The following is a 26,315-nucleotide window of genomic DNA, read 5'->3' as shown; positions in this document are numbered from 1 at the left end:
ACATGGAATCATGTAGTAACCAAAAAAGTGTTAAACAAATCAAAATATATTTTATATTTGAGATTCTTCAAATAGCCACCCTTTGCCTTGATGAGAGCTTTGCACACTCTTGGCATTCTCTCAACCAGCTTCATGAGGTAGTCACCTGGAATGCATTTCAATTAACAGGTGTGCCTTGTTAAAAGTTAATTTGTGGAATTTCTTTCCTTAATGCATTTGAGCCAATCAGTTGTGTTGTGACAAGGTAGGGGGGAAGATAGCCCTATTTGGTGAAAGACCAAATCCAGATTATGGCAAGAAAAGCTCAAATAAGCAAAGAGAAACACACAGCGAAAAGATAAACCACAGCGAACTTGGGTAAGAGTACATGTAACTGTAAATTAATGAGAACCTGTAGTAGGCTTTTATCAACTCATTTCCTTGTAGGAAAATGTTTACGGTAGATGGCCAATACGAAATAGGAAACGCAACACTTTAATTTCAACGAATCATCTCTCCACAGGTAGTTCTAAATAGTGACGGGTTGTATTTCATTTGCGTGATCGCTTGACTGTCAAATCCGTGTTTTAATTTGTGGCCAGCGACTTTTATACAGAGCGCCGTGAATTGTCTGTGCCATTTTGAGTTTGAAAAAGGCAATTTAAAAGTCCTGCGACGACAGGCGCGTATGACAAAATCAACAGTACCAAGCCAAATATATTAATCTGATTCAAGCAATCGATTTAGTGGCAGTGTAATGACTACACTTTTATAATAACATCTCCAATCTGAGGTAAAAAGTATGTGTAATTCCACAAAATGTTATGTGGTGAAAATGCAAACTTGTGTAATGTAGTAACACGCCTTGTCCACCATAGGGAAATGTACGTAATATAACATAATGAAATGTCAGTAGTTCAATATTTTTTATTTATGAGGAAAGTAAATGTAGCACACTCACACATTTTTACAACAATGACATACATTGGGGAAAAAAAGTATTTAGTCAGCCACCAATTGTGCAAGTTCTCCCACTTAAAAAGATGAGAGAGGCCTGTAATTTTCATCATAGGTACACGTCCACTATGACAGACAAATTTAGAATTTTTTTCCCAGAAAATCACATTGTAGGATTTTTAATGAATTTATTTGCAAATTATGGTGGAAAATAAGTATTTGGTCACCTACAAACAAGCAAGATTTCTGGCTCTCACAGACCTGTAACTTCTTCTTTAAGAGGCTCCTCTGTCCTCCACTCGTTACCTGTATTAATGGCACCTGTTTGAACTTGTTATCAGTATAAAAGACACCTGTCCACAACCTCAAACAGTCACACTCCAAACTCCACTACGGCCAAGACCAAAGAGCTGTCAAAGGACACCAGAAACAAAATTGTAGACCTGCACCAGGCTGGGAAGACTGAATCTGCAATAGGTAAGCAGCTTGGTTTGAAGAAATCATGCTTTGGGGCTGTTTTTCTGCAAAGGGACCAGGACGACTGATCCGTGTAAAGGAAAGAATGAATGGGGCCATGTATCGTGAGATTTTGAGTGAAAACCTCCTTCCATCAGCAAGGGCATTGAAGATGAAACGTGGCTGGGTCTTTCAGCATGACAATGATCCCAAACACACCGCCCGGGCAACGAAGGAGTAAGAAGCATTTCAAGGTCCTGGAGTGGCCTAGCCAGTCTCCAGATCTCAACCCCATAGAAAATCTTTGGAGGGAGTTGAAAGTCTGTGTTGCCCAGCGACAGCCCCAAAACATCACTGCTCTAGAGGATATCTGCATGGAGGATTGGGCCAAAATACCAGCAACAGTGTGTGAAAACCTTGCGAAGACTTACAGAAAACGTTTGACCTGTGTCATTGCCAACAAAGGGTATATAACAAAGTATTGAGAAACTTTTGTTATTGACCAAATACTTATTTTCCACCATAATTTGCAAATACATTTCTGTCTGTCATAGTTGACGTGTACCTATGATGAAAATTACAGGCCTCTCTCATCTTTTTAAGTGGGAGAACTTGCACAATTGGTGGCTGACTAAATACTTTTTTTCCCCACTTTACATTTCTTCCTACTTTAACCATACTTTAACCATGGAGACCATTTAAAAAATGCTCCTAAGAACAATTTAGTCAGGCGCTCTAGAATCTAGACTAAGAGCATCCGTAGGGTCTGTGCAGCAGGCTGAACGTTTGATGTTCCTACTCTAGGTGACTCACTTGCAAGATCAAGCTTCTTGGTTACAGAAGAAACAATCAATCCCCTTGTTAACATTTAGCTAGCGTCTTCTATAGGAATTTGCTAGTACTTTGTTAGCATACATTTTTGTATATATATATTTTTATGTTTGGAAAGAGATGTGGCGCCGGACAACGTGACCGGAAAGACTTTAATTTACCGGCCATTTGAGAAATTGTCTCCCGAGTGGCGCAGTGGTCTAAGGCACTGCATCGCAGTGCTAGCTGTGCCACTAGAGATCCTGGTTCGAATCCAGGCTCTGTCGTAGCCGGCCGCGACCGGGAGACCCATGTGGCGGCGCGCACAATTGGCCCAGCGTCGTCCAGGGTAGGGGAGGGATTTGGCCGGCAGGGGATGTAGCTCAGTTGGTAGAGCATGGTGTTTGCAACGCCAGGGTTGTGGGTTCGATAAAATAATGTATGCACTAACTGTAAGTCGCTCTGGATAAGAGCGTCTGCTAAATGACTAAAAATGTAAATGTAAATGTAAAAAATTGGACCCATGCATTGGTTGCGTAACCCATTAGGGCGTCCACCCACGGTGCTCAGAATGACAGAAATCACATTTAGATTATGGTAACTCATCTTAACAGAACATGCAACTCCTGTAATGAATCAGCCAATAAAACGTCATTTTCAAACATTTGCCAAAATGCAATTCGCGGGAAAACTCCATTCTAAACAGTGCATTTGATGAAAGCGGTTCCATATGTGACAGAAATGAAAATCTCCATTAGAAACTTAGAAAGAGGGGGAATCTAAAGATCCAACAACTGGGATGGGATGCTAATATGACTAGGATTAGGCCTTTGTCTTCTGGACAACAAAATAAAGTTGATACGAAAACCAATAGAACAGAAGAGAAATGGCATATGAGGAAGTTTTTTCATAGGCGGCGGGTCGAATAGGCTAGGGAAGTAAATTGAAATACATTTGACAAAATTATATAAATAAATAAATAAATAAATAAAAGCATTCAAATACTTCACCAGAAAGCATGACTTGGCCACAGAGGAATCGAGGATCATTAGCTATAAAAAAATATATATATATGTATAGCTGTGGATTGTTTCAAATCACAAGCTTGTAGGACTATGCCTATTTGGGAAGCCCGCAATTTGGGAAGCACGTGTGGCAATAGGCCTAGCTGATTATTGATTTGCGGCTGTCAGTGAAAATAATAAAAAATATGTGTGAAGATAATGTGTGTTGAGTGTAATTTAAAATGTTGAAACAAGAAGAAGAGGGGTATGTGGTGAAGATATAGGCGAGTCTCTCCAGAATGGCTCAGCTGTCTCCCGACAATTCTTGCGTATCCATTGTGTGAATTGTCTGGCCTTTGATTGATTGTTTATTTTTTATCAATTCCCCATTATATATGTCAATATTAGTAAACATATGTAATGGGGAATTTATAAAAGGAATAGCTAAAGACATATAGAAAGGGCTGAGTAACGAGATGAATGAAATTGAAAGAACCTGCATTTTTTATTTGCAACTTCTTCTTTTTTTGTCGGCTTTATGTATTTTTACTTAGTTGACAATGGAAGTTATAGCGTGACTGCTGTATTGGCCTATGAGTTCCACGAGAAATTGCCAAAGACTCCAACCACCCAAGCAATAGACTGTTCACTCTGCTACCGTCCGGCAAACGGTACCAGAGCATCAGCTCTCAGACTAACAGGCTCCAAATGCACTGTATACACTCCATATACACACTCTCACACACACACACTACACTGTCACTCCCACACAAAACCCTCACACATTCACATACACCTACATACGCACACACAAACACACACACACAACACACACGCATACCGACACAACACAAACACACATACATACACACTCACACACACTTTTGCACTCATCATTTGCTGCTGCTACTCTGTTCTTTATTTGACTTGTATTATTATCTATCTGGATGCCTAGTCACTTTACCCTGCCTTTATCTATCTCAAATACCTTGCACCTCTGCACATTGGTCTGGCACTCCCTGTATATAGCTCCATTCTTGTGTATTTTATTTTATTCCTCTTGTGTCAGTTACTATTATTATTATTATTATTTTTAAACTGTATCGTTGGGAAAGCATTTCACTGTAAAATCTACACCAGTTGTATTTGGCGCATGTGATGAATAAAAATTGATTTGATTTGTTTTTGCAGAAGACATTCAATAATCCCTCATAAATTACCTATATTAGAGTCCTGCACGGGTCAGTTTTTTGGAGCTGCACCCGCCCCTCGCCGACCACATCAATTCCGAGCCCCGCCCCATAGCCGACATCATCAGGACAGATTTTTCTCTGCAACCTGACACACCCGCATAGAATTGTTCCGTGACATTTATTGAATTGTTGTTATGACTCCAGAGTAGTAGGCTTTAATGCCATTCCCTGCATGAATTAATTTGTTTTCATGTCTATTCGACATTTGGATAGAAGAAAACCATGCCATGAATTAAGAACGATAGGCGTATCTTATTATTTTCTCAAATCGCTTTGAAACAGAGCCTTCTAATTACCCTCCTTACCTAATGAACACATATTGCCGACAAACAATACCTTTACATTCAATATTGTTGACATAATTAAATAGTTTAATTTAAACTTAAATAAACAATTCACAGAATCGAATAGGCTATAGGCTACATGTATAGGCTATTGGCTAGGCTACTCAAACTGTTACCAGCTGCACAGGTTTAAACTTGATATGGCCTGCATATGGTCAAATGAACGAAAGCCTGAATTAATGTAAACAAATACCTGTGTGCACTTTTTCAGGTTGAATATCCATCTACCAGGTTGTTGTCGTCCTTGTCCACCGTTACGTTAGCCATTTTCGCATGAGCTAGGAGTCAGGGAAAACAAACTTGGCGACATATTGTCGTGTGGCGGAAGAGAACAAAGCTCTGCATGTTCATGGACAAATAAGGAATGTTTCAGCACCACACAAATAGGTTACTAATGGACAGTTCGCTGCTCCAGTCTCTCGCTGCGTGGCTGGTAGCCTAGGGTAGGTCTGCCTCACCGCTCACATAGCCTAATGGAATTTGCAACACAATTCAACATAACAAGGTCCTGGGTTTGTAAAAATAAATATAAATAAAGATCTTAAATGTTTCCGACCCGCAATATAATTGCTCTGAACTGCGAGCCGACCCGTGGTTTGAAAGAATGTTTTCATTCCACCCGCCAGCTGATTTTTTTGGGGGAGGGTCAACTGCAGGGAACCGACCCGATGCAGGACTCTTAGCCTATAGCTGTGTCTGGATCTGAGCAATATACACCTTTGTAAAAGTTAAATAACTGCTGTTGAAAAAGGGCTTTATGAATACATTTTGAATTGATGTGATATTGACCTCTGTGTTGTGTTTGTTGTGTTGCAGTCCAACGGCCAGACCCGAGGCCAGCGGCTCCACGTCGTCAGCCCCTGCCAAGCACAGCGGTCCAACCCATAAGATCTGCCTGGTGTGTTCGGACACGGCCTCTGGCTGCCACTATGGAGTCCTCACCTGCGGAAGCTGCAAGGTCTTCTTCAAGAGGGCCGTTGAAGGTTGGTGACATAATAAACACCCACGCACACAACTCCATTCATGCACAGTCCTCCCCTTCATTGACCGACTATAGTAGAACATACGTACAGGCAAATCTATTGTGGTGATATGTACATTGAGTTCTGCACTAGTACTTTCGTTGACACAACATTACACAACATGTGGACTCTTTAATTTGGAAAGGCACACACCTGTCTATATAAGGTCCCACAGTTGACAGTGCATGTCAGAGCAAAAACCAAGCCATGGGGTCGAAGGAATTGTGCGTAGAGCTCCGAGACATGATTGTGTCGAGGCACAGATCTGGGGAAGGGTACCAACACATTTATTCAGCATTGAAGGTCCCCAAGAACATAGTGGCCTCAATCATTCTTAAATGGAAGAAGTTTGGGACCACCAAGACTCTTCCTAGAGCTGGCCGCCCGGCCAAACTGAGCAATAGGGGGAGAAGGGCCTTGATCAGGGAGGTGACCAAGAACGCGATGGTCACTTTGACAGAGCTCCAGGGTTCCTCTGTGGAGATGGGATAACCTTCCAGAAGGACAACCATCTCTGCAGCACTCCACCAATCAGGCCTTTATGGTAGAGTGGCCAGACGGAAGCCACTCCTCAGTAAAAGGCACATGAGAGCCCGCTTGGAGTTTGCCAAAAGGCACGTAAAAGACTCTCAGACCATAAGAAACAAGATTATCTGGTCTGATGAAACTAAGATTGAACTCTTTGGCCTGAATGCCAAGCGTCACGTCTGGAGGAAACATGGCACCATTCCTATGGTGAAGCATGGTGGTGGCAGCATCATGCTTTGAGGATGTTTTTCAGCCGCAGGGACTGGGAGACTAGTCTGTATTGAGGGAAAGATGAACGGAGCAAAGTACAGAGAGATCCTTGATTAAAACCTGCTGGAGAGCGCAGAGGACCTCAGACTGGGGCAAAGGTTCACCTTCCAACAGGACAACGAGTCTAAGCACACAGTCAAGACAGCGCAGGTGTGGCTTCGGGACAAGTCTCTGAATGTCCTTGAGTGGCCCAGCCAGAGCCCGTACTTGAACCCGATCGAACATCTCTGGAGAGACCTGAAAATAGCTGTGCAGCGACACTCCCCATCCAACCTGACAGAGCTTGAGAGGATCTGCAGAGAGGAATGGGAGAAACTCCCCAAATACAGATGTGCCAAGCATGTACCGTCATACCTAAGACTCAAGGCTGTAATTGCTGCCAAACGTGCTTCAACAAAGTACTGAGTAAAGGGTCTGAATACTTATGTAAATGTAATATTTCCGTTTTTTATTTTTTATACATTTGCTAAAATTTATAAAAACCTATTTTTGCTTTGTCATTACGCGGTATTGTGTATAGATTGATGAGGTGGAAAAAAGAAATGTAATCAATTTTAGAATAAGGCTGTAACGTAACAAAATGTGAAAAAAGTCAAGGGAAAGGTAAAGGGGGATACCTAGTCAGTTGTACAACTGAATGCATTGAACTGAAATGTGTCTTCCGCATTTAACCCAACCCCTCTGAATCAGATCGGAATACTTTCTGAATGCACTGTATATGAACATTATGGGCTGGACACAAAAATAGCAACAGACACCACAGCCTTATGGAAAACCATGAGACACTAGCCTACTCCTAGTTGGTGTAATACTAAGGCAACCTTTTCTGATTATTTTGTGTGAACCTAAAATGTCTCTCCTCCTAAACTTAAAAAATTTAACAACATTTGTTCAATAAAATATTCTACTCAAATGAAACATTAAAAAAGCCCTCTTTTGAATACAGAACCAACCGGTATGCTTTTGGCTATCCTATAGGTAAGGACACCACTTAAAGAGTCTGCATATTGTGTAGTGTTGTGGCAACGAATTATAATAGTTCACCTAATTTCAGTTTGTGACAAAACAAGCAAGTATAGAGTAGAGAATCATTGTACCATGTAAACCACTTAAATATTTGTTTAATAACCAAAAATATTGTATTTTCAGCTGTTTGAAGCTGGTGTACAAGTCCAAAAGTAAAAGACACAAAAACGAAACTTAAGAACGGGAAGAATAGAAATAGCGCACATGGAACAGATCTACCGCTTCTTAGTGACAGAACTATAACTCATATTTCTATGTGAATTTGGTCAGGTCGCCCAAAATGTTACATATTGCAACTTTAACGTAGCCTACATTGTTATTCCAAGCTCACTACCACAGACACTACCTATGTACCATTCACTACAATCCCCTTTGAAGTCCATTGAATTGCTCTGAATATTTGAAAAGTGGGCAGCAATGCTATTGTTACCCCTATTGTCATTGTTCAGGGCCATCTGAATATATGTATTTATGTTGAGGTGTATTTACAGTATAGTTTAACACAACCATTTAATTCACATGAAAGTGCATACATGAGTGTGTTAATTGTATTCAAAAGAATATGACTATCCGTTTATTGTAAAATTCTAACCTTGAGTTTAAATACAAATATAACAGATATAACAATATCTGAGCAAGATTTTTTTAATTTCAAGGATAATCACAACATATTGTATACATTATTACAACGTAACGTTTACTGGTGTAAATTACCAAGTAAGTAATATTTACTATTTGTAAAGAAATGCATTTTTAATACTTGAATTGAGATATACTTTAAGCAATAATATGTTATATCTGTTCTTTTTGTCTTTCTTCCCCCATTCTACGGTTGTTGTCGCTATGGTGAAGGATGGAGAGCACGACAAAACACAGATGGTAAATAAAACCCACCTTTAATAATGCTTCTGCTTTACTAATGTTCCTCAATCATTGTACTGGAAAACTGACCTGATATACAAGATTAAACATGCACAGTCTCTCCTGTGTCCTTCTTTGCATGAATTTGTGATTTGATCATTCATAATGTAATTTGGCTTTAAATCCTGTTTTAATTCCTGCTTGGAATGTGGGTCTATCATCACTTCGCTAGGAGAGTTAAGGGATGTATTTTTGCACAAAACCCAATAGCGTTATAACTGCAATGATTCTAATGATTTGTTTGCACTTGATCAAGTTATTGTCATCCTAAATCAAAAATGCACTTCACATTATTTGCTTTTGCTGGATAATGTCTTTGTGAATGTGTTAGTAGCAACGGTCATCAAAATTGTTAAAAGGTTTTAAAAACAATTCTAATAAATGCAACAGTTGGACATTGAAGACAGGAACCTTCCCGCAAGCCATGATTGGCTGAGATAATGGATGGGCTGGACATGCCGAGAGATGAGTTTGGATTGGTCTGCCATGTAGCACGCTTCTGTATATAACATGAGCTGGTCAGTATTTGTAGGTAATCCTTTCTAACGACGCTTGTTTTGAAAGATATCAAAGTGTTGCTCTCCACTTTCTGGAGGACCGAGTTTTGAAATCAGTGGAAGGCCCAGAGGAATTAGAGTATGATAGCTAAGGAGATGGAGAAAATTCTGGCCTTTGATTGCAAATATGCAGAGTCGAAAAGAGGACACACAGAAGGCTGTATAAAACACCTGTCTATGGATTACATCTTCAAACTAAGGGCAACCATGGCATCTGTGATAAAAAGGGAGAAGCATCCGTCCATGTATATGGGTAAAATAGTCTAGCTAACTACATTTTCAGAGATTAGACGTTTCTAATTTTGTCAGAAAGTTGTTTTTATTTGAAGTGTACTGTTAGGTAGCTAGCTAACGTTAGCTGGCTGGCTCGCTAGCTAACATTACGTGTATGATCTGTGTACTAATATTATTCGCATCTCAGAGCCATTTGCATTGCTAGTTATAGCCTAATGTTAGCTAGCTAACATTGAACCTGGTTGGTTAGCTACCTGCAGATTCATGCAGGGTAGTAACGTTCTGAGTTGCTCCTTTCATCTTTCCCTCAAACCTGACTAGTCTCCCAGTCCCTGCTGCTGAAAAACATCCCTACAGCATGATGCCGCCACCACCATGCTCCACCGTAGGGATGGTGCCAGGTTTCCTCCAGACGTGACACTTGACATTCAGGCCAAAGAGTTCAATCTTGGTTTCAACAGACCAGAGAATCTTGTTTCTCATGGTCAGAGTCCTTTAGGTGCCTTTTGGCAAACTCCAACCGGGCTGTCATGTGCCTTTTACTGAGGAGTGGCTTCCGTCTGGCCACTCTACCATGAAGGCCTGATTGGTGGAGTTCCTGCAGAGATGGTTGTCCTTCTGGAAGGTTCTCCCATCTCCCCAGAGGAACTCTGGAGCGCTGTCAGAGTGACTTTCCGGTTCTTGGTCACCTCCCTGACAAAGGCCCTTCTCCCCCGATTGCTCAATTTGGCCGGGCAGCCAGCTCTAGGAAGAATCTTGGGGGTTCCAAACTTCTTCCATTTAAGAATGATGGAGGCCACTATGTTCTTGGGGACTTTCAATGTTGCAGAAATCTTTTGGTACCCTTCCCCAGATCTGTGCCTCGACACAATCCAGTCTCAGAGCTCTACGGACAATTATTTTGACCTCATGGCTTGGTTTTTGCTGTGACATGCACTGTCAACTGTGGGACCTTATATAGACAGGTGTGTGCCTTTCCAAATCCTGTCCAATCAATTGAATTTACCACAGGTGGACTCCAACCAAGTTGTAGAAAAATCAAGGATGATCAATGGAAACAGGATGCACCTGAGCTCAATTTCGAGTCTCATAGCAAAGGGTCTGAATACTTATGTAAATAAGGTATTTCATTTGTTTTATTTATTTATTTAAAAAATGTCTAAAAACCTGTTTACGCTTTGTCATTATGGGGTAGAAGTGGATAATTTAAAAAATATATCCATTTTAGAATAAGGCTGTAAAGTAAGAAAAATTTGACAAGTTAAGGGATCTGAATACTTTCCGAATGCACTGTATCATTATAATCCGAGTGTGCATTTTCAGGAGTTGTTTTCATTTCAGCACATCTAATTTGTAAACATTTCATCTGCATTAAATTATTCATTTTTTTCAATTCCACAAAAAATGAACACCCATCAAAATAAAGTTATCTTTGTTGTGATGTAAGTGTTGAGACGGTGCATTAAATCACAGATGAAACTTTAGCGTTCTTATATATTCAACGGAAAGCCAATGTATTCCATTGTAGCCCATTTCAGCCATTACAAAATTACGGGATGTGTTTGACAGGTCATTACAAATATTTCCACGGTCATAGTGTTAACGGGGGAAAAAAACACAAACACAAGCAAGACTAGTATGGAGTAAAAAGAAAGCAATCAATCCAGTGAGATTTAAGTGACAAGTGTATCTTACACCCCTCAAACACCGGAAATAAATGGCTGAAAAAGACAGATCCTCAGGTGGGCGGGGCATGAGCATTGCGAGTATTAGTGTAATGGGGCTTTTTTCTTTTAGCCATAAAAAAATAAAATAATAACCACTCAGACTTAACATTAGCTATCCTCTTCATCGCCCTGTGATGGATTAAAAACTGGACTGGAAATGTTCAAAATAAGTGTGATATTTGTGATAATACAATATATTTTTAAGGTCAATCATACCATGGTGCCTTCAGAAAGTATTCATACCCCTTGACTTATTCCACATTTTGTTGTTACAGCCTGAATTCAAAATTGATTAAAAAATAAATAAATAAATCACACCCATCTACACACAATACCCCAGAATGACGAAGCTAAAACATGTTTTTAGAAATGTAAGCAAATTTATTGAAATACAGAAATATCTAATTTACGTAAGTATTCACACCCCTGAGTCAATACATGTTAGAATCAGCTTTGGGTCTCTAAGAGCTTTGCACACCTGGATTTTACAATATTTGCAAATGTTTTAATTTTTTTTTCTTCAAGCTATGTCAAGTTGGTTGTTGATCATTGCTAGACAGCCATTTTCAAGCATTGCCATAGATTTTCAAGCCAATTTAAGTCAAAATGTTAACTAGGCCACTCAGGAACATTGTGTCATCTTGGTAAACAACTCCAGTGTATATTTGGCCTTGTGTTTTAGGTTATTGTACTGCTGAAGATGAATTTATCTCCCAGTGTTTGTTGGAAAACCAGACTGAACCAGGTTTTTCTCTAGGATTTTGCCTGTTCTTAGCTATATTCTGTACCATCTAAACTGCTGTGAAATATATTTTCCATAACCCCAAAAATTGTATTTTCATCTGTTTGAAGCTGGTATACAAAACTGAAAGTAAAAAAAACGTAAAAACGGGAAGCATAGAAATAGCTCACATGAAACAGATCTATCTCTTCTTAGACTTGCTTTCAATTAAAATGACAGATCTATACCTCACATTTCTATGTGAATTTGGTCGGTTCACCCAAAAAGTTACGTGTTGCAGCTTTAAAGTCACCATTGGCCTCATGGTGAAATCCCTGAGCGGTTTCCTTCCTCTCCGGCAACTGAGTTTGTAAGGACACCTGTATCTTTGTAGTGACTACGTGTATTTATACACCATCCAAAGTGTAATTAATATCTTCACCATGCTCAAAGGGATATTCAATGTCTTTTTTTTTTTTTTGTCTACAAACCTCCCTGTTCTTTGTGGTTGAATCTGTGTTTGAAATTCACTGCTCGACTGAGGGACCTTACAGATAATTGTATGTGTGGGGGTACAGAGATGAGGTAGACATAAAACAGTCCATGCAACATGTTAAGAACATTTTTACTCCTGAACTTATTTAGGCTTGCCATAACAAAGGGGTTGAATATCTATTGACTCAAGACATTTCAGCCTTACATTTTTTATTAATTTGTAAAAAATTCTAAAAACATAATTCAACTTTTACATTATGGGGTACCAAGTGACAAAATCTCAATGTAATCATTTTTAAATTCAGGCTGTAACACAACAACGTGGAAAAAGTCGAGGGGTGTGAATACTTTCTGAAGGCACTGTGTTTGGCGTAGCATGATATTGTGTATAAAGGCATCCCTGGGGCTCTCTTACTAAGAGGACACCCAAGTCATGTTTGGATGGTAATTGGCTAGTGACGTCATCTTCCAACAAAAGAGTCCCCGTTCCGGGCCTTCTTCCATCTGCCACTATTTCCATTCATCCTGACCATGTTCTCAGTAGGACTGGAGGGAGCCTGGCAAACAGGGCTAGCCTTGCGCCGCCAGCCGAGTCCTCCTCACTAGCCTATAGTATGACGAAGGGATTAGAGAGAGGATGCTTCTGGGATTCAGCTGGCACTGTTTGTTTAGTTTATGGATGATTTGTTTGCACTGCTGTTTGCAATGGCTGCTGCTCCCATGGCTGTGGTTGTCACTAGTTACCACAGCCACAAATGGCTAAACCCCGCCTATTTCTACTATTTCTCTTCTTAAAGGTAGACTCAGCAAAATGACGTTGCCACGAGCAGCTCCGGAGATATTGAGATGAGCGAGATTCAACACTTCGCTCTCACAAAGTCACACACAGTATCTACGCATTTGCACAAGTTGAGCCTCGAGCTTCAACGCTCTTACACTATATATACAAAAGTATGTGGACATCCCTTCAAATTAGTGGATTTGGCTATTTCAGCCACACCCATTGCTGACAGGTGTATAAAATTCAGCACACAGCCATGCAATCTTCGTAGAAAAACATTGGTAGTAGAATGGCCTTACTGAAGAGCTCAGTGACTTTCAGTGTGGCACCGTCATAGGATACCACCTTTCCAACACATCAGTTCGGTTAACTGTAAGTGCTGTTATTGTGAAGTGGAAATGTCTAGGAGCAACCACGGCTCAGCCGCGAAGTGGTAGGCCACACAAGCTCACAGAACGGGACCTTCAAGTACAGAAGTGCGTAAAAATCGTCTGTCCTCGGTTGCAACACTCACTACCGAGTTCCAAACTGCCTCTGGAAGCAACGTCAGCACAAGAACTGTTCGTCAGGAGCTTCATGAAATGGGTTTCCATGGCCGAGCAGCCGCACACAAGCCTAAGATCACCATGCGCAATGCCAAAGCATCGCCTGGAGTGGTGTAAAGCTTGCCTCCATTGGAGCAGTGGAAATTCGTTCTCTGGAGTGATGAATCACGCCTCAACATCTAGCAGTCCGACGGTCTAATCTGGGTTTGGCGGATGCCAGGAGAACGCTACTTGCCCCAATGCGTAGTGCCAACTGTAAAGTTTAGCGCAGGAGGAATTAATGGTCTGGGGCTGTTTTTCATGGGTCGGGCTAGGCCCCTTTGTGCCAGTGAAGGGAAATCTTAACGCTACAGCATACAATGACATTCTAGACAATTATGTGCTTCCAATTCTGTGGCAACAATTTGGGGAAGGCCCTTTCCTGTTTCAGCATGACAATGCCCCCGTGGACAAAGCAAGGTCCATACAGAAACTGTTTGTCGAGATCGGTGTGGAAGAACTAATTGGAAAGCCGACTGTGAGCCAGGCCTAATCGCCCAACATCAGTGCCCAACCTCACTAATGCTCTAGTGGCTGAATGAAATCAAGTCCCCGGAGCAATGTTCCAACATCTAGTGGAAAGCCTTCCCAGAAGAGTGGAGGCTGTTGTAGCAGCAAAGGGGGGACCAACTCCATATTAATGCCCATGATTTTGAAATTAGATGTTTGACGAGCAGGTGTCCACATACTTTTGGTCATGTAGTGTATGTGAAAATTCTGCATTTCTAGGTTTTGTAGTAAAAAAGACAGAGGAAGGTATGTGTTTCCAATGACATCAACCAATTAGTAGGCAATGCCTGCTCATAATTGGTTAAAATCACATGATGCACACCAATGTCATTGAAAACACTTATGTTCCTCTGTTTTTTACTACAAAACATAGAAACGCACCATTTTCACATATTTTGGGGTGGTGCTGGAGATGAGTATGTATATAACATTTTGAAATTTCCATTTAACCACACTGCTAGCCTTATGCCTAACCTTAAATTAATCCCAAAAATGTTATTTTTTTGGCTGTGGTAGCACTGCGTTACAGTTAGCTGGGATTTTATGTTGTAGGTCCAGGTTGGCATTATTCTGTAGAGCATTGGCTGTGTTCCTCTGTAAACATATTCATTTAACTAAATGCTCTGACTACATTATTATTATTATTATTATTATTATTATTATATCATATCAATAGGAAGATTGTCCTGTGGCATTTTATCTCATAAGTCTTCTTTATTAGTTGGTTGTAAAAATGTTATCAGTAGATGAATATATTAACTAGGGTCATTTTAAAAACACTGAAATGTTGTATGGGACCACTGATGAGTTGGTTACGTGCTGCTTATATTAAAGCATGACCTCAAAGATCTCCCCTAGAGAATTTGTTAATCTGGCAAAATGTTCCGCTGACATTATCCAGGCTCTGTCAAACAATCCCCCCCCCCACCTCATTTTAAATTACTAGTCTGACTTAAGACACACTGTCAACAGCTAAAATCATTACACCCAGAGCATTGGCAGAGTATTAAAAAAAAATAAGTGAAAATCTCTTTATCCCCGTTTTTTAAAAAGCTTAGGCTACTTTTTTGCCTGGCAGTGGAGGAGTGTTAACCTCAGAAAGTGAACGAGCTGTCACCTTAAGTGTTGGCTGCTGACTGTTATGTCATGAGGCCGGCAGGTTTAGTCAAACAGGTGTTTGGTGTGGTGGCAACTCGTAGTGCTTGGCCTAATCATCTTCAACCCTCTTGCTATTAATGACCTTATTCCTCCATCGCCAGGACAACACAACTATCTGTGTGCCGGGAGGAATGACTGCATCATAGACAGGATCCGCAGGAAGAACTGCCCGGCGTGCCGCTTCCGCAAGTGTCTCCAAGCAGGGATGAACCTGGAAGGTAAGTGGCACCAACACATTCACATTCATATTGTTCTCATATCAGTGGAATTGTAGTGTATACACACAGTCTTATGGCAAACATAGTTATCCAGCAAAGTTTAATCAGAGGACATTTTCAGCATGTGTTCTCTCTGAAAGGCTGTGCTTTATATGTTTTGTCCCCTATAGAGGTTGTGATTAGGAGTAGGATTTAGTCTTGGATTCACATAAACCAGTAGTGGGTCTTGATTCCCAGAGTTTATGTTGACATGGTCCTCTGTAGCTCAGCTGGTAGAGCACGGCGCTTGTAACGCCAAGGTAGTGGGTTCGATCTCCGGGACCACCCCATACACACAAAAAAAATGTATGCACGCATGACTGTAAGTCGCTTTGGATAAAAGCGTCTGCTAAATGGCATATTAACTAACCTAATGTTTCCTCTCTGGCCCAGTGTTTCAAACAAGGGTCAGAGCCAGTGATCAACAGTCATTCACTCAGACCCAGTTCCTCCCATGTCCCTGAGCCATAGAAAGATAGAAGGCTCACATTAGCTCTACTCTGTCACTGTGGACAAAAAAAAATCAAATGGAAATGGACAATAATTCACATTGATGCACTTCTTGTTATTTATATATGTTCATTCACTCAGTGCTGCAGGGTATGACATCGTTAATGATTTAGTTGTACGAATCAGAGTGGGCGGAAAAAATACATTGACGGATTTGGGTGCATCAGCAGACAATCAAAACCTGGGGTCGTACCAGAAAGGCTCTTAGTTGCCATAGAAACATTTATGGAGGAAATTAAAAAAGGAGAAAAAAGAGACTGAGATCGTTTTTGATGGTAACCCTCTCAACCGGAGGCATTCAGCACATATTGTAACAGAAATTGTTTTCGTGTTATGTTGCTCTTTTTAAAGACCCATAGAAATACACAAGAAGGTAAGTCTCTTCGTTTCAATGAATAAAACCTTGAACTCTGTACCCTTTTGAAGCGTAACCCAATGTGGATTACCTATTTTATGAGTAAACTAGCTGAGGTCAACTGATAAAGCATCTTATAGGCTGCATATTGTTGTTATGAATAGGGTATGTGTGGTCTATACACTATCACCACCTGGGTTAGGTGGGATACAATAGCTAGATGTGTGGTCTATACACTATCACCACCTGGGTTAGGTGGGATACAATAGCTAGCCATAATCCCCTAAAGTCTATGTCCGCGCCCCCGCGGAAATCTAATTAGCATAATAAAACAATCCCCATTAAAAATAAGGGGTTAAATACATGTCGTTTTTTATAACAAATGTTTCCTGATCTTTCTTAAATCTCTTAGATATAGGACAGACACTTCAGAACAAACTTCCTTTAGAATTTTTTTGGGGGACTATCTGTTCCATGTAGTGAATCTGTTATTCAATGTGTTTGTATGGGCTAATAGCAGTAAGGGCAAAAATAATTGTTAATCAAATATACTTTTTTTATATTTTTTTTTGGTACTTCAAGGAGTCTTAAAATTCAAAATAAAATTGCTAAATGATCCTTGGTATGACCTTCTTAAAAAAATTCCATATAGTTTAGTAGAACCCCCCCCCCCGCCCTCCCCTGGCTTAGACTATTATGGGTTAACAGGGAAAGTTACTGATAAGCTCTGTCTTCTCTCTCTTTACTCTTACACTCTCTCGTCTCTGTCTTTGCAGCAAGGAAAAACAAGAAGCTGATCCGATTAAAAGGTCAGCAGGGCACGACGGAGCCGAACGCTCCATCACCTGACGAAAGGGTCTGCGCCCTGATCCCCAAGTCCATGCCCCAGCTGGTGCCCACCATGCTGTCCCTGCTCAAAGCCATCGAGCCAGAGGCGATTTACTCTGGCTACGACAGCACCATCCCCGACACCTCCACCCGCCTTATGACCACCCTCAACAGGTTGGGTGGACAACAGGTCGTCTCAGCTGTCAAGTGGGCCAAGTCCCTACCAGGTGAGACAACCTGGTACACCTTCATTTTAGCACTAATTTGACTAGCCGCCATTATAGGCTTGGTCCATTCCATTTCAACTCGAGTTAATTCAGGAAATGAACTAGGCCTAAATCAAGTCAATCCAGTGACTTGCAAATTAATTAGAATATTTTCAATTAATCTCATGATTTTCCATTTTATCAATCATGGAATGGGGTTGAGTTGACCCCCAGCCCCTAATCATGAGAAAGAAGGCACATGGTTTGGTTATCGCCCCAATATTTACTCTGTGCCTTGGTCTCACCCAGCAGCCAACTGGCATGGAAGGGAAGGACTTGTGGAGAAATCTTACATAACTACTGAATGGTTAAGCAAATATGATCTGAAAAGATTTCAACACTTCCACTTTTGAAGTCTCAACAATGAGAGACGATTGAACTGCAATTAAAGGCCACTTTCAGGGCTACAGACTGCAACCATTTAGTCACATTTTGCGACCCTTTGACTTGGCTGTCCGAGTAAAATGTTTACTTGGTCGCATCAGTGTGAGCTGCACATTCTACATGGTCACTACATAGCTGCAATACAGTGTATTAGAATTACAATGACCTATCTTAGTCTTGTCTGTGTCTTATTCTATCAATGTTATCATCATTATATATCACGCAAAAGACCAGCACTAACAACACTGCAATCCTGATCAATGATGTGTGTTGTCTGTTCGTGCAGGGTTCCTGAACCTTCACCTGGATGACCAGATGACCCTGCTGCAGTGCTCCTGGCTGTTCCTCATGTCGTTCGGCCTTGGCTGGCGCTCCTACCAGCAGTGTAACGGGGGCATGCTGTGCTTCGCCCCTGACCTGGTTATTAATGAGTAAGTCCAGAGAATCAGAGAAGGAGAGGGGACAGGGACTCACCTGGGAGGGCTGTAGCTGGCTGGGGGCTCTGGAGATGAGAAAGGTAGCCTGGATGGTGGGTGGATTTCTATAGATAGCTAGTTCAACCAGAGCCTCTCTGGAGGGAGGGAGGGAAAACTATGTTGCTGGAATTAAAAATGTATGCCTATGGAAAGTCTACACCCCCTTGAACTTTTCACCTTTTGTTGTGTTACAAAGTGGGATTGAAATATAATTTTTTGTCATTGATCTACACAATACTCCATAATGTCAAAGTGAAAAGATACATCTTTTTTATATATATATATATATTTTTTTTTTTTAAACAAATGAATACAAATTCAATAACTAAAATATAGTCGTTGCATAAGTATTCACCCCCTTTGTTTAGGCCAGCCTAAATTAGTTAAGAAGTCACATTTGGCTTAACAAATCACATAAGTTATATGGACACACTCTGTGTGACATGATTTTTGAATGACTACCCCTTCCTCTGTCCCCCATACATATAACATCTGTAAGGTCCCTCAGTCAAGTATTGAATCTCAAGCACAGATTCAACTACAAAGACCAGGGAGCTTTTCGAAAGCCTCATAAAGAAGGGCAGTGATTGGTAGATAGATGGGTAACAATATCAAATCAGACATTTGATATATCTTTAGTCATGGTTAAGTTAATAATTCTGCTGTGGATGATGTATTAAACCATCCAGACACATCAAAGATGCAGTCGTCTTTCTGATCTGAGCTGCAGGACAGGAAGGAAACTGCTTAGGGATGTCACCATGAGGCCATTGAAGTAAATGACAGAGTGAAAAGAATACAAATATTCCAAAACAACAAGGCACTACAGTAATACTGCAAAAAAGAAACATGTCAAAGGAATACAATTTTTGGCCTAAATGCTAAGCCTTATGTTTGGGGCAAACACAATACATAACTGAGTACCTGCCTCCTTATTTTCAAGCATGTTGGAGGCTGCATCATGGTATGGGTATGCTTGACATCGGTAAAGACTGGGGAGTTTTTCAGGTTGAAAAGAAACTGGATGGAGGTAAGCACAGGCAAAATCCTAGAGGAACACCTGCTTCAGTCTGCTTTACACCAGACACTGGGAGAGGAATTCACCTTTCAGCAGGACAATAACCTAAAACACAAAAGCCAAATCTACAGTGAAGTTGCATACCAAGAAGACAGTGAATGTTCCCGAGTGGCCAAGTTACAGTTTTGACTTAAATCAGCTTGAAAATCTATGGTAAGAATAGAAAATTGCTGTCTAGCCATGAACCCCAACAACTTGACAGAGCTTGAAGAATTTTGAAAAGAATAATGGACAAGTATTGCACAATACAGTTGTGCAAAGCTCTTATGAGATTTACCCAAGAAGACTGCCAAAGGTGTTTCTAACATGTATTGATTTAGGAGGTGAATACTTATCTAATCAAGTTATATGACTCGGGGTGAATACTTATCTAATCAAGTTGTAATAGTGTTTTATTCTTCATTAATCTTTTAAAAATTAAAAAATGTTCTTCCACTTTGACATTTGAGTATTTTGTGTATATCGTTGACAAAAAAGGACAATTAAATCCATTTTAATCCCACTTCGTAACAATAAAATGGGAAGAAATCCAAGTGGGGTGTAGACTTTCTATCTTGGCCAAGTGAGGTGGGAAAATCCTGTCCATCCTATTAGGGCTGTTTTCACAGCCCAGATTCACAAAGCTCGGTTTCTCCAGCAGGATTATAGGCGTAACTGTCACGGTCATTATACACTATGTGGATTGCGGAGAGGGAAACAGGGTGTTGGTCTGATTATAACTGTCTCTTTGTGTGTGTGTGTGTCTCAGTGAGAGGATGAAGCTGCCCTACATGACCGACCAGTGTGAGCAGATGCTGAAAATCTCTACTGAGTTTGTGAGGTTGCAGGTGTCCTACGACGAGTACCTGTGTATGAAAGTCCTGCTGCTGCTCAGCACAGGTATAACACATTTACATTCAATCTTAAATAACATAAATGAATCCATTGATTAAAACAGTTATTAATTATGGCAGTCCGATGCAGTTTGCAGGGAACAGGCTGGGGAAAAACAGAACACATGTTTTGACGTCTCAGTTCAAAAATAAGTGGAGAAAATGAAAAAAACAGGAGGGAAACCAGACAAACTGAAGCTTCAGCTTTTGAATGAGCTTTGTACAAATGAGGCCTCAGGAAAAAAACTCCCAGCGTGACAAGCCATTACAAAACCATATTTAAGCAGAAGATACTGTTTATTGCAACGTTGTTGACTTGGATTGACTGGGGAAAAAGTAATTTGTGCCTTTCAACTTACACAAAATGAGTGGTTTTGGAAAGTGCACACACTTGGTGTCTTTTGATTGCTTCTTAAGGAAATGAAAATTACATTTACATGCAGAGCTGTGCTTTTTTTAAACCAGTGAGCAATCTTCTTTGCTTTTTTTTCCAACCAGGACAAAATGTACATATTTTCAAGTGTTTTATTTTGATTGGCTCATCGATAATGTTATCTACATAATTCAAACTAGAAATGTAAAAGAAATACACCAGGCGACCACTTTTGATTGGGGTAGACCTATTGCCTGCTATTATAGACCTACAGACTCTCTCCTGTTAGTATTGTAAATAGTAATTTGTCAGTTATTCTGCATGTGAGAGGCATAAAATCCTTCTCTTGCAAGTTTGAAAAAGAACATCACTAGCTACATCCAAACCAGAAAAGTATACAAGGGCAAGCCAGTTTGTATCTCTCATCTGATAAGACAATTGGAGATTATTTTACCTTTTACCTCCTATGTTGTTTTGCATAATCTCTTGTCCATTGAGTGCAGTTTTGCCTGGGCCCAAGTCCAAGATCCCAGAACCCTTCAGTCCAGGGTAGATCCTTCATCTGGCTCTTATCAGGGAACAATGGGTTCGCATAAAACCCATTGATGTTACCTGTGGTTTTGCATATTTTCCATTGACCTAAGTGTGGTTGGGACGGGACGGAGGGTGGGTGGGTGTGTATGAGACGGTAGTGGCGAGACGTTAGTGGCAGGATAACGGGCAGTGTTCAGACTGGGAGACTCTGGGTCAAAACTAAGAGACTCCTTCCTGGCCTAACCTAACAATGTCAGATTGTCTATTGTGTGAATATTGGTTGACTGAGTGAACTTTTTACGATGCCTTTTTGTAATGACAGAGACGTAAGGACTATATTGACGTACACTGCCTACTAAAACAAATCATGCATGATGAGTAAGAGGTTATTTATGTCTGCTTTAACCCCTCCCTTGCTTGTTCCCACAGTACCAAAGGATGGATTGAAGAGCCAGGCTGTGTTTGATGAGATCCGCATGACCTACATCAAGGAGCTGGGGAAGGCCATCGTCAAGCGGGAAGAGAACTCCAGCCAGAACTGGCAGAGGTTCTATCAACTCACTAAGCTACTGGACTCCATGCAGGAAGTGAGTTTGAGCCCACCTGCACCCACAGCCACACAACAGCATTCAGCAACACTCAGTAACACTTGCCGATGTTTTCCAGGGAGTTATGGAACCCAGGACTATCCTGGCTTAATAAACACAAAGAAAATGAAATGAATGAGCGTACATGCATACTCATCACCTCTTCTACTCGTCAGCATACCAATAAATCAACCTGTTTCCTCTTGGTTGGAGTACCCTATATCAGGGAGTCTGGAAGAGTGTGACTTGAATACCAGTTACAGAGATCCAATATGTATTAAGAGCAAGCAAGACTGTTGTTTTTTTGTGTATTTGTGAACCTCTTGAGTTAGAGATGAGCCCATTTAGAATGTATTACAAGCTTAATTTTCCAGCTATGCTATCAATATCAAAGTTGTTCACCATGGCATCAATAAGTGGTTTGAAATAGTGTGTACTGTACCAAACCGTAGCTATGCACCCTGGCATGTTGCTCTGTTGTTGCCATTGTGCTCTTAGTGAAAGACCTAAAAAAGACCTGATTGTTTCCACAGATGGTGGGGGGCCTCCTGCAGATCTGCTTCTACACTTTTGTGAATAAATCCCTGAGTGTGGAGTTCCCTGAGATGCTGGCCGAGATCATCAGCAACCAGATACCAAAATTCAAAGACGGGAGTGTTAAGCCGCTTCTGTTTCATCATGCCTTAAACCATGACACAATGCCTTAAAACCCCAGCCTCCCCTCCCTCCCGCCCGCCAGCCAGCCAGACCCGCCTGTTTTCCCTGCAGACACCCCACCAGGACCGCTACCAGTACGGATTAATGTAGTGAGAGTGTGCACTCAAATCAGTTCCCAGAAGACTTGGTTGGAGAGAGAATGTGCAAAAGAGAGAGAAAAGGAGTGTAAGATTGTCACATTGATCATGAGCGACATGGCAACAAACTAACTGACCCTTCTGGATGAAACAAGGATTCAACTGTTCTGGAATCCTGTTTAGACCGTGAATCACTTCAAAACACTTATTGTGAGATTGGAGGAATCCAATTTTAACAACGAAAAGAGAAAGGAATATTTTCTATTGATTTAATGCATGCACACACCACTGAAATGTTTACACAAGAATATCAGAAAAGGGAAAACGTGCCTTTTTTAGCTTTGCAGGCTGTCCATAGCCATTTTTCTCAAACTGTCAAATGCAAGTATTTTGCATAGGAATCTAATATAAACACCTTTGTATGTATTTGTCTGTTCTCTTTCTAAGCAGCCATGTTTCTTTTCTAAAATGGGCAGTTAAATGATCCCCAGAAGTGAAGAGAGTGAACTCCTTATGTAAGGTACAGTACATAATAAAACCAACAATATGTTCAATTTCATTCTTAGCAACCTTTCAGTAGTTGTTATGCTCAAACATTAATATGAAGAAGGTTGAATTAGAGGTTCCTGCCATGTCTGAGCGTATACAGTATATCAGGGTTCCCCAAAGTCAGTACCCCCCCCCACCCCACCCCACCCCACGCCACGCCGGGTCCACGTTTTGTTTTTTCCATAGAACTACACAGCTGATTCAAATAACCAACTCATCATCAAGCTTTGATTATTTGAATCAGCTGTGTAGTGCTAGAGCAAAAAACTAAATGTGCACCCAGGGGGGACCCCAGGACCGACTTTGGGAAACCCTGCAGTATATTATAATTCAACAGTGGGGAAAAAAGAAACATCAGATCAACTTTTATGTGTGTTATAGGTTTTCTTCATGATAAAAGGAAGACTCACTTCATCTTAAAACCGTCCATGATTTGCAAGTTAAATGAAAATGCCAGCGTTGGGCTAGGCTTGGGAGATAGGATGGGAGTTCGCAGCATTGGCTAATGATATGATTGGTGTGTATGTATATGTGAGTGAAAGAGAGCAAAGAGGACAGAAGGTAACGGCCTGAACACGTTTGTTTGTTCATATGATATTACAACATATGTATTTATTTCAAAATAGTCACAATCCTATTTTTAACATGATCCGTCAAGCTGTATATTAGAGAGCATACGCACAGTCACTATTCTCTGGGAGTTGCAAACAAATTATGTTAAATGACCCAAGCTTAAAGGAAAAATCCACTCAAAAGTGACCTTTTGGTATTTTTTTCATTAGTCTGCTGTTGATACAGTCCCAAAATGTTTTGCCATGTCAGCAGTCAAGTTTTCAAGATGTAGGATTTTCAAGAAGCTAAGTGTCACTTGCCACATCGTCATGATGATGATGCATTTTGCATCATCACGATGGTGGAAAGTCACCTGTATGTATTATTCTAGTGCCAAACCGCAGATACTTTGTCAATTTTTATTCATAATATGAAATGGAAAAAAAGCAGAACTGTGTAATTGTTACACAGAATTCATTTAGCCGTCTTCTCACATAACATCGTTATTATTCTATATTTCAGTGCTCATTTATGAAAGGAATATTGCAATTTTTAACTACACCAGCTAACGAGGAATAGAAGTGTTGATTGTTATTCACAAGATCACGTAGATGTTTTCAGGCCATTTCATACACTTATACTCTGAAATGTATACTCTTGAAGCTCCCGACGAACAGTTATTGTGCTGACGTTGCTTCCAGAGGCAGTTTGGAACTCTGTAGTGAGTGTTGCAACCGAGGACAGACTATTTTTACACGCTACGCGCTTCAGCACTCGGCGGTCCCGTTCTGTGAGCTTGTGTGGCCTACCACTTTGCGGCTGAGCCGTTGTTGCTCCTAGACGTTTCCACCGGAGCAGCTCTAGCTGGGCAGAAATTTGACAAACTGACTTGTTAGAAAGGTGGCATCCTATGACGGAGCCACATTGAAAGTCACTGATCTCTTCAGTAAGGCCATTCTACTGACAATGTTTGTCTATGGAGATTGAATGGCTGTGTGATCGATTTTATACACCTGCCAGCAACGGGTGTGGCCGAAATAGCCAAATCCACTAATTTGAAGGGGTGTCCACATACTTTTGTATATATAGTGTTGAAGTAATTCTCTCCTTTGAGGTACTCGCACAACACACGCCAGCTTATGCCATGTGAAAACATAGGACATACAAAGAACATACAATGGCTTGTGGAGTGCAAGTGCAGAAACATTGCTAAAAGGCTTCAGAACTGATTTAATGAGCCATTCGCAGTTTCACTGTGCCGGCCGTGTGTACTTAGACTTGCATGGCTTAATCTTTGAGACAAGCATATGCTACTGGCAGGATCAACCAGGTAGGACAGGTTAGTTAACAAACACAAAATGGCAGCCATGTAGGCTAACTAGCTCAGTCATTCTTCTGTCAGACTGATGGAATGACCACGTGAGACGGATCCCCTGGTGCTCCTCTCTGTATGCGCTCCCTGTATCGGTCTATCATGTATTTTTGGGAGGAGGTTGACATATTTTGGATTACTTTCTCATACACGTTTTACAGAGGACTTTGTCTCTGTTCTGGTTTTTCAATTGGACAAACCAGCTTGAACATATCCTAATGATCACTGTATTGCCATAGATGTACATACAGAAGCATAACATATCTCATGAAATTGAAGCAGTGTGTTGATTATAACATGTTTCATGACAACTTTTGACAGACTACTTTTACATACCTGTATATTCCTATCGTTTAAAAAAAAAAACTTTTTCAAAAAAAAAATGTAAGGCCTTGCGAAAGGGAGACAAAGAGCCATACAAATTGGGTTTAAATTCAGGAAAACTTAAACTATCAATGCTTTTGAAAATAGGTTTCTTTTAAAAATTACAATATTTTCAGTAATTTTCAATATCAGTTTGATCCTCTTTGATATGAATCATTTTACTCACCCTTTTTGTAGAATAGGATGAGTAAGATGGTCATTATTTTATTTTTCTGTTTGTTGGTTTGTGTTTGACAAAGATGGATGTATTGCATATGTACTTAGACAGTGTTAAAACATGTCTGACTTGTAAGTAACTATAAATTAAATAAATCAATGGGGAAAACTATATGAAAGATCACTGTGTTTTAGGAAATTAGAAAATGGGGGGTTTGGGAGGGGAAGAGGGACTGGAGTATATTTGTATAGTACAACAGAGTGACCAAAGCAGAGAGAACATAAGTATTCAAGCAGTTACATTTACAGTAGCATTTATTATCAAATTAGTGCTTATTATTTTATTTTAAAATATATTTTGTAATGGTCTAGCCTTTGGTCTCTTGTGTATATTGCTGTGAGGATTAACTAGTCGCTTCAAATTATTTTAATTTTTTTTAAAGGTAAAAACTGTGTGTGAAAGTAATCTACTGGGGAGAATTTGCACTACCACGTTTCATAATGAATAGGAAATGAGGAAGGTCATCACTCAGTCTTTGACTTTCCTGATTTCCTATTGATTCCGGAAAATTTTTTGGTCTACACAAACTGCCTGCAAGAATCTACAATGTTCATCCACTACCTCGTTTCAACTTCATACTAGTTGAGAAA

General features: G+C 40.5%; 1 protein-coding gene across 2 annotated transcripts in view; it reads left to right on the top strand.

Annotated features, from left to right (window-relative positions):
- The window catches only part of LOC311135757 (glucocorticoid receptor-like), a 91,786-nt gene extending 68,711 nt beyond the window's left edge, over positions 1-23,075 (top strand). For both annotated transcript variants that reach the window (XM_084169808.1, XM_084169809.1), the window contains exons 3-10: positions 5,620-5,786; positions 8,502-8,528; positions 15,439-15,555; positions 17,236-17,514; positions 18,224-18,368; positions 20,240-20,370; positions 21,700-21,857; positions 22,391-23,075. In XM_084169808.1, coding sequence (XP_084025934.1) covers positions 5,620-5,786; positions 8,502-8,528; positions 15,439-15,555; positions 17,236-17,514; positions 18,224-18,368; positions 20,240-20,370; positions 21,700-21,857; positions 22,391-22,564 — 1,198 coding nt within the window. In that variant the 3' untranslated portion in view covers positions 22,565-23,075. The remainder of the gene's footprint in view (positions 1-5,619; positions 5,787-8,501; positions 8,529-15,438; positions 15,556-17,235; positions 17,515-18,223; positions 18,369-20,239; positions 20,371-21,699; positions 21,858-22,390) is intronic.
- Positions 23,076-26,315: the final 3,240 nt, after the last annotated feature.

This window comes from Coregonus lavaretus (assembly GCF_964263955.1).
Source record: "Coregonus lavaretus genome assembly, chromosome: 10".
NCBI lineage: Eukaryota > Metazoa > Chordata > Actinopteri > Salmoniformes > Salmonidae > Coregonus > Coregonus lavaretus.
This window is presented reverse-complemented; position numbering and strand designations above follow the sequence as displayed.